Source organism: Megalopta genalis, unplaced genomic scaffold, assembly GCF_051020955.1.
Source record: "Megalopta genalis isolate 19385.01 unplaced genomic scaffold, iyMegGena1_principal scaffold0435, whole genome shotgun sequence".
Classification (NCBI taxonomy): domain Eukaryota; kingdom Metazoa; phylum Arthropoda; class Insecta; order Hymenoptera; family Halictidae; genus Megalopta; species Megalopta genalis.
In genome coordinates, this window is record NW_027476504.1 from 1 (window position 1) to 17,499 (window position 17,499).

The 17,499-nt window shown below is 33.0% G+C and overlaps 2 protein-coding genes across 7 annotated transcripts; one reads left to right on the forward strand and one right to left on the reverse strand.

Annotated features, from left to right (window-relative positions):
- Positions 1-225: 225 nt before the first annotated feature.
- LOC143263261 (protein no-on-transient A-like) lies at positions 226-3,482 on the reverse strand (the record flags this gene model as incomplete). Its single annotated transcript, XM_076528363.1, is given in 7 exon segments — positions 226-325; positions 542-732; positions 819-1,114; positions 1,346-1,647; positions 1,834-2,052; positions 2,173-2,373; positions 3,136-3,482. Coding segments are annotated over 7 exon segments (1,504 nt in total), but the record flags the coding sequence as incomplete, so codon positions are not given.
- A 1,069-nt stretch (positions 3,483-4,551) lies between these two features.
- Positions 4,552-17,208, forward strand: LOC117228509 (protein no-on-transient A-like). 6 transcript variants are annotated; one of them, XR_013036773.1, is made up of 13 exons: positions 4,552-4,896; positions 5,659-5,859; positions 5,980-6,198; positions 6,385-6,686; positions 6,918-7,213; positions 7,300-7,490; positions 7,707-7,806; positions 8,205-8,224; positions 15,121-15,179; positions 15,745-15,832; positions 16,210-16,379; positions 16,583-16,684; positions 17,030-17,208. XR_013036773.1 is itself a non-coding variant. In XM_076528361.1 (9 exons), the coding sequence occupies exons 1-9, from the start codon at positions 4,702-4,704 to the stop codon at positions 11,399-11,401; spliced, it is 1,743 nt and encodes a 580-aa protein (XP_076384476.1). In that variant the 5' UTR covers positions 4,552-4,701; the 3' UTR covers positions 11,402-12,698. The 6 variants fall into 6 exon arrangements, 2 of the variants coding, with proteins under 2 accessions (XP_076384476.1, XP_076384477.1); XR_013036774.1 differs by having other exon boundaries at positions 16,213-16,379; XR_013036771.1 differs by lacking the exon at positions 8,205-8,224.
- Positions 17,209-17,499: the final 291 nt, after the last annotated feature.

The following is a 17,499-nucleotide window of genomic DNA, read 5'->3' on the forward strand; positions in this document are numbered from 1 at the left end:
TCTCGAAAATTGCAAGAACCTGAATGCATATCGTTTCATTTAATATTCGCTGCTGACATATATTATCGTAGTTTCTAAGATTATGCGAGAACCCGAAAATATGGAATCAAAATAACCAAGATAAGGGAATTCCGGACTTTTTCGGGATTCCGCACACCATTACCGTTCACATGTTAAATGAAATTACAAATATTGTATGACAACTGAGATGACATGAAAACTTACCATCAGGTTGACCATATCCATCGCGATCACTATTACTAACGGAATCGTAGTTCTTTCCTCCCATGCCACCACCTCCGCCGCCAGTTCTCATTGCTTGCTCCTAAAATAGTATTAATAATAATTATCATTATTAACAAATAATAAAGAAATTTAAAATATCATTAATGCTATGCAAGTGTTATGGATACATATTATTTTTAATACAGATGTAAAGGTTAATGAAAACAAAATATGTAGCACTTAATGACACTACAGATATTAAAAATTTGTGGAAATATAAGTCCTCTAGATAGCAAGTAATACATGATTTAGTTACCTGCATGAACAAGTTATTTTCTTGTTGACGCCTATGTAACTCTTCTTCTTGTCTCCTGATACGTATAGCCATTTCTTCCTGTTGTCTTCTTCTTAATTCTTCCTCTCGCGTTCTTTGTTCTTCAGCTTGTCTTTCTTTCATTTCCCATTCTCTCTTTTGCCGTTCACGGTCCGCTTCCCGCATGCGTAGCTCTATAAAAAGATAAAATTCATTTGAAAAACCATACATTACCTAACAAATTTTAAATACCACTATATGAATAAGTCACAATACGTACGTTCTCTTAACAATTCTGTTTCATGTTCATAACGTGCGAACTCCATTTGAGCTTCCAACTTTTCTTCTTCCATTGCCATTTCTCTCTTCAGTGCTTCTTCCTTCTGCTTGTAAAGTTCATGAAGCTGTTTCCATCTTGTTCCATATTCGTGCTCAAAACTTCCCAATTGTGCAAACCTTGGCCCAATATCTCGAGCCTTGAAAAATTCTGGATTTTTCCGTGGCAAATTTTTATCAGGGAAACCGTCTACGTCGTCTTGTTGTTCAAATGGTTCAACGACGACTGGTCGTAAAGAACTGTAAGAAATACATTCCTTTTATCTTGCAGAAATCTTATATGAATATAACCATTTTGTTCTTAAATTGTATTCCGTCTTCGGCACACAAAACAAATAAATGAATCATGCTTCCATCAGGAATTATTTTTCTCTTCCCCAATCATCTTAATTGGCACTTGTTGATTATTTAATGCAACAAGCGTGGCGTTGGGGTTTAATTTTAATACTTATGATCGTTACAGAAACTTACGCAGTTAGGAAATAACATCCTTCTGTACACTTTCGTAGAGCAAGTTGAGCAGACGGTTTTCTACAAAACTCTACAATTCCTTCGCCAGTTGATTTTCCTCTGTCATCTACGATAACTATTGCACGCTCGATTTCACCAAAGACACTAAAAGCTTTATCAAGCAACTCATTTGAAATCCAAGGAGTCAGATTTTTAACTTTAATTGTGGACGAATGTGGTGCAAAGCGTACTTTGAGTGCACGACCTTTGCGCATGGTACCATCTAATTCATGCTTTGCTTTCTCAGCATTCACTCTGTAATCCTACAAATTAGAAGATGCTATGAACTACAAATTAAGATAGATTTCAATATCTAAACTTCAAAACAATTTCTCATATCAAATAAATATATATGCAGCCAAAAATTATTATCATTTTTGATCAAACGGTAATTGTTATAATCATATTATATGTAGATAAAGAAATAGAAATACACGAATTTAAATTACCATTCTAAGAAACGCAAAATTTTTCTCTTTATTTACAAAGAGTTCAGATATTTCTCCATATTGTTGAAACATTTGCTGAATTTCTTCTTCAGTGACATCATTTGTCAAATTTCCAATATACAAACGATTGCGCCCACTGAATTTTTTTTCTGTTGTTTCCTGTGGTGGTAACTCATGAGTAGGTCCACTAATAGACATAATGCGCTCCATTAAACGATCCTAATTTGAAAATCAATAAAGCTACATTACTACAAGGTGACAAAACTTCTATTTAAAGATTTTCTATGTCAAATATGTTAGATAATATTTAATTACAAGGTATAACAAAATATTGCTTACATCTTGTGAACGATTTCCCATATTTCTATCACCACCTCCTCGTCCTCCTCGTCCTCCACGCATTCCTCCACCTCGTCCCATACCCATTCCCATTCCCATACCCATACCCATTCCCATACCTCCACTCATTCCCATACCTCCGCCCATTCCTTCAGACATTGTATTATCTAAACCACCGTCCATAGAATCGCTCATTTTCATCTGTAAAAATATGTAGTTGAATTTATTCTTCAAATATTATAACTCTTTTGTAACAGAGTTTGTGTACCCTGCTTGTTGTACTCTTGTATACGCATAGCATACAGAATTACAATAATAAATTTCAACTTCGATTTCCACGTGTTTCTTCAATGCTCCAGGAGGCCATTTTGCTTCTCATACGCTCCCTGCGCCATTTTGTAGCACTTTATATGAGTGATCGATACGATTTGGTGGCAAATTATAACACAGGAAAAATGATACGATTTCTAATAAAATCAAACAATATTCTCAAAATCCAAGTCAAGTCAAGAATATTACCATGAAATATCTACTGCTATGCTATTTAATACAGCTTGATAATATTTTAAACGAATAAGACATTTCATATTACATCGAACATTTCAAAAGACTTATACAACATTCTGCTTTAATTTATAAAACATTTAGGTTACATGATTCATATATAAGTATATCTAATAATTTACAAGAAAAACAATATATTCAGAAATTCTATCGACAACTAGGGTTTATTGTAATAAGTCGTATAAAATTGGATGGAAATAGTAAACTTATACAACAGAAGCTAGTGTTACATTTATGAAAAATGAAAGGTGAGATAAAAAATGAAGCCCTAAATCTAGAAGAATTACGTATCATTTCAAAGCAAACATGGCCGACAAGAACGAAGATCATGGGAAACTCTTTTGTGTGTGTGTGTGTGTGTACATGTGCATTTATATAAAAATTGTGAAAAATCCGTACCGGTCCATCGTTATTCCTATTTCCTCCACCCATTCCACCGCCGCGTCCGCCTGAAAAGCGTGTACCGCCTTTCCGACCACGCGGTCCACGATTTCCGCCGCCCGGTAGATTACGTTCTCGTGGATTATCGTTGCTATTTTCTGCAGATGCATTCTGCTGCTCTGGTTTTACACTCGGCGAATCTGCTCCTGCCATTTTCCGTCGAGAAATGACTGTATAATAGTCTCTACAATTCCGTACTAAGAATACAAGTTTCTCAGAAGTAACGATCTTGACGCTACCCCAACCGTTTCATAAAACGACCTGTTCACCATGGCCTTCGGCAACGAAGAGAACGAAAACGCGAACGAAATCTCCTAGAAGACCTACCCCGTCTACGATTGGTTGGCTTAATAACGATGAACTTCTCTTGATTGGTTAACGTGTATAACTGCGATGTTGCCACTTTTTGTCTATATGTATATCTATAAAAGATGTTACAATTACATTATGTATTACATATACATATTGCTATATTATTAAATATTTTATGAGAACCATGATAATTTTTTTATCATATCTTCTTGCATATGGTTGATTTCTTAATAAATTTGAGTTAAGTAAAAATGGAGTTATTGACCTTCATGGGTGAATGCATTTACTTAGATGTCGTGTACTCTATATACAGTAATCTTTGCCGCCAAGCCCAATGACTGGTGGCAGCCAAGTTCTTATTCGTAGGAAGGACAAGAAACTGCTTTGCTCTGATTGCCTGACGATTTACACGCGCCCAGTGCTACCATCGTACACAAAGCCAAAGAGAGGAACTAGCTAGTGAGCAAGACAGCTCGACGTCAGCTCAACCGAATGCGAAACGAGTAAAAATCGACGATCCATGTAGCTTGTCTCACTTTATCGTGCTTGCGTATTTATTCTGCTTACTAGAACTTCCTAATGTTTTTACTTTTGATGCAATACTTTATTTTTTACGAAAATTCTGGGTTTTTATATGGTTTTTAGATGCAGCAATTCGATTTTCGGATACTTGATCACGTAGTGAAGCTCTGCAAGAATATCATAGTGGCTATAGGAAATCAAACATCGTGGTCAACGGTGATATTTTAATTATTTGCAGTGAAAATTTAACCTTTACACCCATGAAGGTCAATAACTCCATTTTTACTTAACTCAAATTTATTAAGAAATCAACCATATGCAAGAAGATATGATAAAAAAATTATCATGGTTCTCATAAAATATTTAATAATATAGCAATATGTATATGTAATACATAATGTAATTGTAACATCTTTTATAGATATACATATAGACAAAAAGTGGCAACATCGCAGTTATACACGTTAACCAATCAAGAGAAGTTCATCGTTATTAAGCCAACCAATCGTAGACGGGGTAGGTCTTCTAGGAGATTTCGTTCGCGTTTTCGTTCTCTTCGTTGCCGAAGGCCATGGTGAACAGGTCGTTTTATGAAACGGTTGGGGTAGCGTCAAGATCGTTACTTCTGAGAAACTTGTATTCTTAGTACGGAATTGTAGAGACTATTATACAGTCATTTCTCGACGGAAAATGGCAGGAGCAGATTCGCCGAGTGTAAAACCAGAGCAGCAGAATGCATCTGCAGAAAATAGCAACGATAATCCACGAGAACGTAATCTACCGGGCGGCGGAAATCGTGGACCGCGTGGTCGGAAAGGCGGTACACGCTTTTCAGGCGGACGCGGCGGTGGAATGGGTGGAGGAAATAGGAATAACGATGGACCGGTACGGATTTTTCACAATTTTTATATAAATGCACATGTACACACACACACACACACAAAAGAGTTTCCCATGATCTTCGTTCTTGTCGGCCATGTTTGCTTTGAAATGATACGTAATTCTTCTAGATTTAGGGCTTCATTTTTTATCTCACCTTTCATTTTTCATAAATGTAACACTAGCTTCTGTTGTATAAGTTTACTATTTCCATCCAATTTTATACGACTTATTACAATAAACCCTAGTTGTCGATAGAATTTCTGAATATATTGTTTTTCTTGTAAATTATTAGATATACTTATATATGAATCATGTAACCTAAATGTTTTATAAATTAAAGCAGAATGTTGTATAAGTCTTTTGAAATGTTCGATGTAATATGAAATGTCTTATTCGTTTAAAATATTATCAAGCTGTATTAAATAGCATAGCAGTAGATATTTCATGGTAATATTCTTGACTTGACTTGGATTTTGAGAATATTGTTTGATTTTATTAGAAATCGTATCATTTTTCCTGTGTTATAATTTGCCACCAAATCGTATCGATCACTCATATAAAGTGCTACAAAATGGCGCAGGGAGCGTATGAGAAGCAAAATGGCCTCCTGGAGCATTGAAGAAACACGTGGAAATCGAAGTTGAAATTTATTATTGTAATTCTGTATGCTATGCGTATACAAGAGTACAACAAGCAGGGTACACAAACTCTGTTACAAAAGAGTTATAATATTTGAAGAATAAATTCAACTACATATTTTTACAGATGAAAATGAGCGATTCTATGGACGGTGGTTTAGATAATACAATGTCTGAAGGAATGGGCGGAGGTATGGGAATGAGTGGAGGTATGGGAATGGGTATGGGTATGGGAATGGGAATGGGTATGGGACGAGGTGGAGGAATGCGTGGAGGACGAGGAGGACGAGGAGGTGGTGATAGAAATATGGGAAATCGTTCACAAGATGTAAGCAATATTTTGTTATACCTTGTAATTAAATATTATCTAACATATTTGACATAGAAAATCTTTAAATAGAAGTTTTGTCACCTTGTAGTAATGTAGCTTTATTGATTTTCAAATTAGGATCGTTTAATGGAGCGCATTATGTCTATTAGTGGACCTACTCATGAGTTACCACCACAGGAAACAACAGAAAAAAAATTCAGTGGGCGCAATCGTTTGTATATTGGAAATTTGACAAATGATGTCACTGAAGAAGAAATTCAGCAAATGTTTCAACAATATGGAGAAATATCTGAACTCTTTGTAAATAAAGAGAAAAATTTTGCGTTTCTTAGAATGGTAATTTAAATTCGTGTATTTCTATTTCTTTATCTACATATAATATGATTATAACAATTACCGTTTGATCAAAAATGATAATAATTTTTGGCTGCATATATATTTATTTGATATGAGAAATTGTTTTGAAGTTTAGATATTGAAATCTATCTTAATTTGTAGTTCATAGCATCTTCTAATTTGTAGGATTACAGAGTGAATGCTGAGAAAGCAAAGCATGAATTAGATGGTACCATGCGCAAAGGTCGTGCACTCAAAGTACGCTTTGCACCACATTCGTCCACAATTAAAGTTAAAAATCTGACTCCTTGGATTTCAAATGAGTTGCTTGATAAAGCTTTTAGTGTCTTTGGTGAAATCGAGCGTGCAATAGTTATCGTAGATGACAGAGGAAAATCAACTGGCGAAGGAATTGTAGAGTTTTGTAGAAAACCGTCTGCTCAACTTGCTCTACGAAAGTGTACAGAAGGATGTTATTTCCTAACTGCGTAAGTTTCTGTAACGATCATAAGTATTAAAATTAAACCCCAACGCCACGCTTGTTGCATTAAATAATCAACAAGTGCCAATTAAGATGATTGGGGAAGAGAAAAATAATTCCTGATGGAAGCATGATTCATTTATTTGTTTTGTGTGCCGAAGACGGAATACAATTTAAGAACAAAATGGTTATATTCATATAAGATTTCTGCAAGATAAAAGGAATGTATTTCTTACAGTTCTTTACGACCAGTCGTCGTTGAACCATTTGAACAACAAGACGACGTAGACGGTTTCCCTGATAAAAATTTGCCACGGAAAAATCCAGAATTTTTCAAGGCTCGAGATATTGGGCCAAGGTTTGCACAATTGGGAAGTTTTGAGCACGAATATGGAACAAGATGGAAACAGCTTCATGAACTTTACAAGCAGAAGGAAGAAGCACTGAAGAGAGAAATGGCAATGGAAGAAGAAAAGTTGGAAGCTCAAATGGAGTTCGCACGTTATGAACATGAAACAGAATTGTTAAGAGAACGTACGTATTGTGACTTATTCATATAGTGGTATTTAAAATTTGTTAGGTAATGTATGGTTTTTCAAATGAATTTTATCTTTTTATAGAGCTACGCATGCGGGAAGCGGACCGTGAACGGCAAAAGAGAGAATGGGAAATGAAAGAAAGACAAGCTGAAGAACAAAGAACGCGAGAGGAAGAATTAAGAAGAAGACAACAGGAAGAAATGGCTATACGTATCAGGAGACAAGAAGAAGAGTTACATAGGCGTCAACAAGAAAATAACTTGTTCATGCAGGTAACTAAATCATGTATTACTTGCTATCTAGAGGACTTATATTTCCACAAATTTTTAATATCTGTAGTGTCATTAAGTGCTACATATTTTGTTTTCATTAACCTTTACATCTGTATTAAAAATAATATGTATCCATAACACTTGCATAGCATTAATGATATTTTAAATTTCTTTATTATTTGTTAATAATGATAATTATTATTAATACTATTTTAGGAGCAAGCAATGAGAACTGGCGGCGGAGGTGGTGGCATGGGAGGAAAGAACTACGATTCCGTTAGTAATAGTGATCGCGATGGATATGGTCAACCTGATGGTAAGTTTTCATGTCATCTCAGTTGTCATACAATATTTGTAATTTCATTTAACATGTGAACGGTAATGGTGTGCGGAATCCCGAAAAAGTCCGGAATTCCCTTATCTTGGTTATTTTGATTCCATATTTTCGGGTTCTCGCATAATCTTAGAAACTACGATAATATATGTCAGCAGCGAATATTAAATGAAACGATATGCATTCAGGTTCTTGCAATTTTCGAGAATCCCGGAAACTTCGTGATCCCATCCTGATATTTCGGGAAAAATACGTTGCCTGTCGTAATCCGACATTTTCAGCTCTAATAGTAGTTTTTTTTATCATATGTACCATTTCATTATTTACTTTTCTATTGGCTAGAGTAATTTATAATCATGTGGAATTTATAATCATTACAGGTGGAAGCGGCATGCCAGTGGTAATGTATCCCTTTCTATAATTATTTCACTTAACTTTATTTTTCTCACGACAGTACAGTTACTTACTCTTTCTCAAAAAATTAAATTTATTTTCTTTCATTTATATATATGTATCTCTATGCGGTGGTACTCCAAAACCATTAAGTCTATATACGGGAGCTATTAGATGAGTTGGACTGTGTTCTTGCATGATAAAAAGGAGCCATTATTGTTAGCGAAAAATTCTCTGGAAAAAATGCGCGAAGTGACTTCGTTACAAGTCTTCCCATGAAAGCATGCCTTCCAAAACAACAGAGTTCTAATGTCTGCAACAATGCCACCTAATGCCATTAAATGTTGAATTTCATGTTCATATTTTATACAAATAACTTTATTTTAATTAATTGGCTTTAACATCTGGAGGAATCAATGGGCATATATCGAAGCTTCCTATTTAACCAATTACTTTTTTTTATTAATACTTTTTGATGTGGATACACATCGAAGTTATCATGTTTCATTTTACCTGAACAGAAATGTAGGAGGTATTTTTGATACAGATAAGATATTTCTGCATCGAATATAAATGTTTTTCATTCATATTTCAATGATATTAATGTTATCGTTATTTTTCATCCAGGGTAGTGTTGCTTCTGCTTTCACTTAAATGAAAGTAAATACTTCTGTGATATAAATTTTTGTTTTTCTTCGAACCTGCTTGAAACAATCATGAAGCGATTGATTGATTTAAGTTCATCAAGATTGATTTTATAGTGTTGGAGTATATCGAAATGTGAGATATCTTCATGAATGTCTGAGAGAATATCAGGGAAAGTTAGCTCTCTGTTATGGCCTGCTTGGAAGTCGAATATACAAATGATGGAGATATACTAACGAAAATTAAAGACAATTAGTTGGTCTGCGTTGTATATAAACTCATACTGCTACACAGAATGGTATTTACAAATACCAGGGCATTTACAAATTTCATAATGACTTAATATATTGAAAACTGTATAGATAGGTTAATTTAATTTGACCGATCGATCCGCCATCTATTTGAATTGTTTTTCTAGGAATATCGCAAATGAAAGACAGTTATCTCCTTGAAGAGAACTTTTAAAAATTGCATATACCGTTGTACGCGTTACTAATGTACAAATGCTTCAAATTTCTCTGGTCGTAGAACAAATTTTTATTTTGGACCACGAATTTAGATGTGTACATAAAAGTGAATATTTAAAATTCTTTTAATGCGTAGTACGAGCTTCGATAATGGATTTAAATACTCCCTAAGCGACGAAATATATTTAAACATGTTACATTATTCTCTAGGTTATACTCTGCGCATTTGTAGATGCTACAATTCTAACTAAAACTATATTAATATTTTGCCACATTGGTCTCTCCATATGCTTGCAAACAAGAGACTCTGTACTCTATTTTCTCTAGCTGAGTTAAGGATTAGGTGTGTTAATTACTATGGAACTAACATACATATTTCCACGAAAAATTTATAATTTTCATAAATGGTTCAGCTTACTATTTAATATTTCTAACCTCCACCAGTAATTACGTAATTCTAGTTCCATAGTAACAATTTGACATTTATTGACCAAGAAATGCCCAACAATACCAAATAGTATTCAAACATAATTAGCTCTGTTCAGAAAATATTTTTACTATATTTGAAAATACAATTTTGTTTAGATAATAGAATTTATCTACAAATAGAACAGTAGTTTCTGAATGGAGCAATATGCAATCTATACAGATGAGCAAGTGATTTTTCTTTTATATGAGAAATCTGGGGGATGTTCTTAACATTACTTTTGTGACAGATGTTTCTTTACATACTATTTTGCAATTCATCATTTACACATTTATAGAAAGATGTGTAGAATTCTGTGGAATAAGTATTCTGTAGAGCTTGCTTAGAGTCCTTGATCACGCCTCTTTGCTGCTGCCATCGATACTTAATCTGCAGACATGTATAAAATTCCATTAATGCTTTACTCCATAGTTACATAAGTTACAAATATACGTCTAGTTTGAAATATGTTTCTATATATAAAACGAAACTATTATTCCTGTAGGATTTTATGAATATATTAAGCACATATAAGCTACGATAATATAATGAAGAAGTCATTGACGGTATATACAAAAATGTCTTCCATATCTAAAATTCTTATTAATAATAATATTTATATAATCTGCTACCTGCTCGTGAACTAAAACACTGGAACAAAATAACATTGAACAATATGTTGTTCATTTACTTTAGGTGGGAGTACATTTTTAGAATTGTCTCTGAATTATAATTCTGAAGTTACAACTGATTAAACAACTCCTAAAATTTAATCAGAATGGTTTACGGAAAGAATGAAACTGTTTTAAGAAGAGAAATGCGATCCACATATTTTGCGTATCAAGACTGATATGGGATTATTATTCTTGTTCTTATAATCGACTCTGACAGGTGCTGTGATATCGATGGTAATTACCGTCGTTGATTTATATGTTGGGCATTTGCTTGGTTGTATAAGGTGAATTAATGTCGAAAAATACGGCATACATTTGTGACAAAGTTCTAACAACATATATACATATATATCGTTTGTTTTAGCGCGTGTTTACACGCAATCCATTCTAATGTCGTACAAGACAAAGCAACATCTAACATTGTGTTTCCCCTTTCTTTTCTATGTGATTTGACGAAAATTGACGATGACCTGTGCTGCTGTCAAACATGGATGGTCGCCCTGAACCGTGAAATGTGTTTATGGTATATCAAAAATCTACGAAACACCGTGTGTGTCCACCGTTTAAACGGGAATCGGTGGCATTTTCTTCGATGATTACCGACATACTCTCGACTGCTCTGACTAAAACCTACCGAAAACAAAAAACGAACCAAACACAAACAATTTAACCGCGATAATATCGACTATTAATCAAACGTTTGTGATGATTAGGACCCAAAGTCTTTCATGGATGCTTATAACACTATGGATCGTGGTAGCCGAGGGGGTTACAATGACGATCGTGCTCAGATAATGGATTTGATGGATATGAGGGTCGATATGGGTAATATGGGAGGTGGTCGTGGAGGCGGTGGTGGTAGTGGACGTTGGCAAGGTGGAAATGATCGAAATCGTCAGGACGATTATCCTAATAAAAGGAGACGTTACTAAAACAAAAAAATCGTTACAGTATTATGTATCTCCTCCACGTCGAGTTTGAAACGATATTTTCCGAAATAGTTCGCATTGTATTCTTCAATCATTTCTCCACACGTTTTGCTGTAGAATGTCTCTCATATTTTTGATAACTATCATTGGGTGGGGAGAACGATAAATGATACATCAACAAGGATACATAATAGAGTATGGCAAAAAATGGATGAGTGAATATATGGTGGTCAAGCGATTTTTATATATTTCGTATTAGATCTGACGTCGTGGATATCACAAATCGTTTCCGAACAAAGAAACTGCTGTGTTTTTATACAGTTTTTAAGTTCTCAGAATATTAATGAACTTAGTAGAACTCGCGAGCAAAACGAAGTGCAAGAGAAAAATGTCTTCTAGTCATTTGTGGTACTAACTGCTAGCATCTCACTGGAAGGATGCGAAATTGAAAGTTCACACTGGTGGGCACTGACAATGTTCACAATTAACACGACTACAAATAGGTTTCCAATTACGCCCTTTTATTAATCGCGAAGCATTAAATCTGGACCGTACGGTTTTTTTATTTTAACATAGAAGCAGTTCTCTTCTCTAAAAATATAGAGACGCCATGAACAAACAGAAAAGAAAACTTAGTTTACAGTGCTATACTGTAGACCCTACCATGATAGAATAATACGATAATATGTAGAAACGATGCATATTCATTGTGTCAATTAGTAGTATTTTAAACAAAAACAAAATCTCAGGGGAGGGTATTTTATTTTACGAAAGAATGTGTGTAAATATTCAAAACGACGTAATATATTAATTTTTGTCATTTATTGTATCATCATATCGTCGCTATTCATAGTTTATCAATTAATTTGATTCGTTACTTTTCCCAAAGTGAAAATAATATACTTTGAAGTAGTACCTTTTGCTTTGTACGAATACATGGACACATTAGTCTATAAGTGAGAATGCGTTAATCCAGACCGAGACCAACACAGCAGTAGTTAAATATAAATAGCCGATCTTTCTATAAGATTAGAAATTGCACGGATTCGCCCTGCATTATGACAATTTTAGCTGCCGCAGTATCGATATTCGTACATACGTGTTTTTAAGCTTAATTAATGGTGTCAACTTCACCATGCAAAAGATATGATCTTCATTACTTAAATCTTCATAAAAAGTTATTATGTTAGAATAAGTCGTACATCAACAGAGTAAATTTACAATTGTGCTACTCGAAACTTTGTGAAGGAACTTCATTGACAAAGAGTAATTTTATGAATAAAGGTCTACATACCATCTATACGTAGGAACTATTTATTTAATTATTAATTATCGTAATTATTGGAGCATTGGAAACATAAGCGTGTTTAAAAGTATATATGAAAATTTCAGTGCTTTCAATATAGATTATACCCATTTTAGATAGTTTCATATACTTTTTCTAGGCGTATATTTACCAAGTTTCTCAAATTATCGCAAAGAAAGAAATTCTCTTTCAGGCTGAAGAGGGTTACGTGTCAGAAATATAAATAATTTGCATGTCCACTTTTACGGAAAAGTGACACCTGCTAATTATACAAAACAACTTCGGTTGTTGGTATCATCAACTAATTGGCATTGAGATTCCTTTTGCATAGCGTTCACACTATTTTCCTTTTATAGTTACAGTGTAATCATTCTTTAGGTGACGTATTTTCATGAAAGACTATAGATTGAAAATAGTGAAAGGAGAATGTTATATCATTTATTCCAATTTATTGGGGAACGTTGAATATAACCCCCTCCCCCCAACAAGATGATATTTACATACCGGAGTTTTATATCTTTAATCACTGATTGAAAACTGATTTAATTCAGCTATACTACTTTGCGTGGGTATAAACTACATGAAAGTATTCATACAACATACTTTGAAATTATTATACCAGGTTAATAGTTAGTTGAAACTTGCTTGTACTAATGTTAGAAACATTACTCCCAACGTGAAAAATTTAGCATCATCAAGTGCTCTTAAATAGATTGTATATTTGTTGAGATTAAATCAGTCCTCTTTATGGGAGGACGTATATGCATATCTCTATGCGTGCTCAATGGAGCCCCAACGAAATTCCTTTAACGGTAATACACGCTATACATGTGACTGAATTAAGAAAAACTATATCGTGATCTCATCGTAATCGTTTCTGAAAATTTTTGAGGACAATTTGCGGATACGTGCATGCATTTTTGTGAAAAAAATGTTCATGTTTTCTCTCGAAGAAAACAACTGCTCGAGTACACGCACTTGCCCGCAATGGTACGAAATAATGCACGGTATAAGCTGAAATGAACATTTCTTAATCAAGAGTCTTTTAACGAAGGAGAGACAACAATGACAAGATAGGCTTACTTACTTGAAACTACTAGACAATGAATCTACTGGTATGAGGTGAGTAGATATTGTAAAAATGTTATTATGCGTAATTCTATTTTAATATTCGGGTGGGAACGTTGAAATAAACATATGGCAAAGCTTACAAAAAGATTTGCTTAAGTTATAACTTATGAAATTAATTCATAATTTAAATTATGAACATAGTATATATAGTGACAATATTTTAAAAATCTTATGAATACAAATGACAAATTCTTTTATTATTGTTTACAATTTAGATGTTATAGATAAGTAACATCTTAATTTAAATATTGTATAATTTGTAATCTTTGCCACTATATCTAAATTTATCTCTCTGATGGGTGCAAAACTCCAAAACTATTAGGAGCAATTGAAGGAGTTACATTCCATAAATGGTATATTTCGTCATCTGGATTCAATATAAATTGACTGTACTCTGAACCTTAATATTTCTGCATCATTATGCAAAACCCAATCGTTTTATTATACGAATCTGTAAAGAAAAATAGAAAACTTAATACTTGTGTGCAAATTTACCAGCCTAGACTGTATTTTTTTACCTATGACAACCAAAATGTATTTACGTACCAATTTTAGCAAATGGTTGTCTAGGTTTGCTATTTGAAATCTAGGCTGCTGTACATAATTACCATCTGAACAAAAAAACCTTTATAGAATTGTTTATGAAAGTATTACTTACTGTCTGGGTGGTAAACATATGTGGGATGAATTTTCTGAACATTGTTAGACACATGAAAATTGATTAAAATTACTGCATTATATTGCTAATGAATTGAACTGCCTTAATATGTAACATTTAAAATTGAATAGGTAGGAGAACTCGACGTAATAATTTCCATATATATCCTATAATAATTTACGTTTCATCCAGCTCCAACATCACATTCATTTCTTGAATAACATCTATTTTTCGTTCTAAAATCAACTTGTGCAAATATTTGGACTTTTAATAATCATCTTATATTTAATATATCTTTTAAAAATGATTTTTTAAAATCTAGTCTAATGATACAATTTTTCTTCAGCATCTTCGCTAGAATTTTTTTATATTTACAGTATTTGTTTGCTTGCTCACATTGCTTTTTATTGAAGAGAAATTGATACACTGGTACTTAGTGAACATGTTCTTGAAATTTAGGATTGTGAAGTTCTGAAATAATCACTCATACAGGTTTTACTTATCAAACAATGTTTCCGTTATATTTTATACGGAACACGTACATTAATTTGTCGATTTTTGGATTGAATCAACGGATCAGCATCATGTTATCATATGAAATGCTTATTTAATTTTTTGTCTTTGCAGATGTTTGTAGCGGTTGCTGGCTGAAGACATATACAAGGAACATATTGGAAACGAAAGTGGTAAGTGTTCGAGGAACATATTTCATGAAATAACTTATCTATAAACTATAGATGATTTTACAATTGTTTGTATAACAATTATGTGCTGAGCTTTATATTGATTTTGAATTTAAAAATTAACAACAACATTATATTTCCACTATACAGAATGTAGAATGTTAACTCTTTCGTTACAACAGACACCTGTGTACGCTCTTCGTAGTAAGATACGATTCATATTCATACTTGACACGTTAAACGTCACGCCGGTCCCCAGGGTCCGGCGTTAAACTTTCCGTTCAGGCCCGGCCCCTGCTCAGAGATCGGCTGCAGAGACTTTAGCTTCACATTACAGACCGCGCGTGTCGATCCTTGCACACTGATTGTGAAAACAAATTATTTTGCTTAGGCGACATCGGTTTTTGTTCAGTCAAAGCTTAAGAAAAAGAATATAATATTTAAAAAAAAGTGTCATGGTTTGTTTTTACATTACAAATTACATTACACATCACAAAAGGTGCTAAATTTTAGTATTAAATTCTTCATTTGCGTTTTCCATATATATAATAGTAATATTTATTTACAGTACTGAAACTCTACAACCTATGGGATGCAGCATATTACTTTATGAAGCGGATCTCTACATTTGAAATATAGAACCATGTAATAATAAGGTAAATTTTATTCTTGTTTTCCCTGTCTATTTCGTTGAATATAACATTGAGGTTTCCAAAAATTATATCATCGGGAAGACAGTTAATTTTAAAACTATACGTAAAAATACTTCTAAGATATTTCATTCCAATTTCCCGAATATCACAATTGTAAAAATAGTTGATTTAACTGGTCATAATCCAAATTTGATAATTAGGAATTAAAAATTCTGTATCCCATCTCAGTAATTAAATTTTACTAAGATTTAATTTTGTGATGACAATATCAACACTGACACAAATATCAATGATTTTCCCAATGTGTTCTGACAATTGTACTCTGAAAATATTCTTTTCCTTAGTATTTGTATATAATAACAAATTTATTTTTTTTTTAGTAGGACGAAATGCTTCGAATGGGATTTGGAAGACTAAGGAAGTTTTCACAAAAGCATGGTATAAGTGATACGAATATGAATATTTGATATGAAAGTACAAAAATACAACGTACAATGAATTACTCTTATTATTGTACGAAAATTACGAATCTGAATCTCTTCTACTTAAGGTAATATATGTTTGATGACACTTAAAAAATATAGTACAATAAATATTTCGTATACTAATGATGAATATCTTTCGGGGCTGAATATTTTATGGCGAAACTTCAAAAACTCCAACGTGTACATTTTTGACTGAGATAAATGAAAACTTGAATATTTATTAGATTTTCAAAGATATTCCATTAATGATGAATTTTATATTTTTCAGAATCCTCTTCCTCTTTTCACATACATGTGGATCTGCAATCGAAGATGACTTGCCGATAGGCATGTTTGTAAATATCTCGTTTACTTTTTCTTAAAATATTATGTAAGTAATCCTTAACCTGACTCTCAAAATAGAGAATAAGTAATATTGGGAGAATATTGTCTTCTTGCGACAACGTTTTCTACTAATAATGTTAGAATTTTCTTTTGTTGTCTGCCGTTGTTGATTCCCGTTGCAGACGGTGTGTGTATGAATAATGATATGTTTATACTGTGTAATATTACAATTTCTTTAATAATACGTTCTTTGTGATGAAATTTTGGCTAGAGTCCTGAACAAAAGAGATGACAATTTTCTGTTCTTAAACATACTGATTAAACTGTAATATACTGAATATAATGTAAATTATATTTTACAAGAAAAAAAATATATTTTAATTTGTTACAGTATTATGGTGTCAATAAATATCAAGTATCGAGTTGAAGTGCTGAGAATTCTACTACTGATCTACCAATGCGTAATGGAGTTTAACTTGTAAATTAATTATATCAGTTTTTATGCTTAAAAACACATCTGCGAAAAATGGCTTATTCCAATGGCAAAATAAAACTTGTTACCTGTTAAAATGACTTATTTATTCAAAGTTTTTGATTCACAACTGTTAGAAACATAAGATTTGAAGAAGTTCATTCAGTAGATTGACATTATGATAAAATCCAAGTTTATTTTTATAATATCCTGATACTAAAACATCCTGTTATCTAATAATTTCGAGTTCACTGCTAGGCGATAATGTATCTAAATAATATAATGATTAGATAATAAAACGTGTGGAAACTAGAATTGTAAAAATAAACATTCGGATAAGTCTCTACAGAAATAGTTTCAATAACATAACCATGTATGAAGAAGATCTC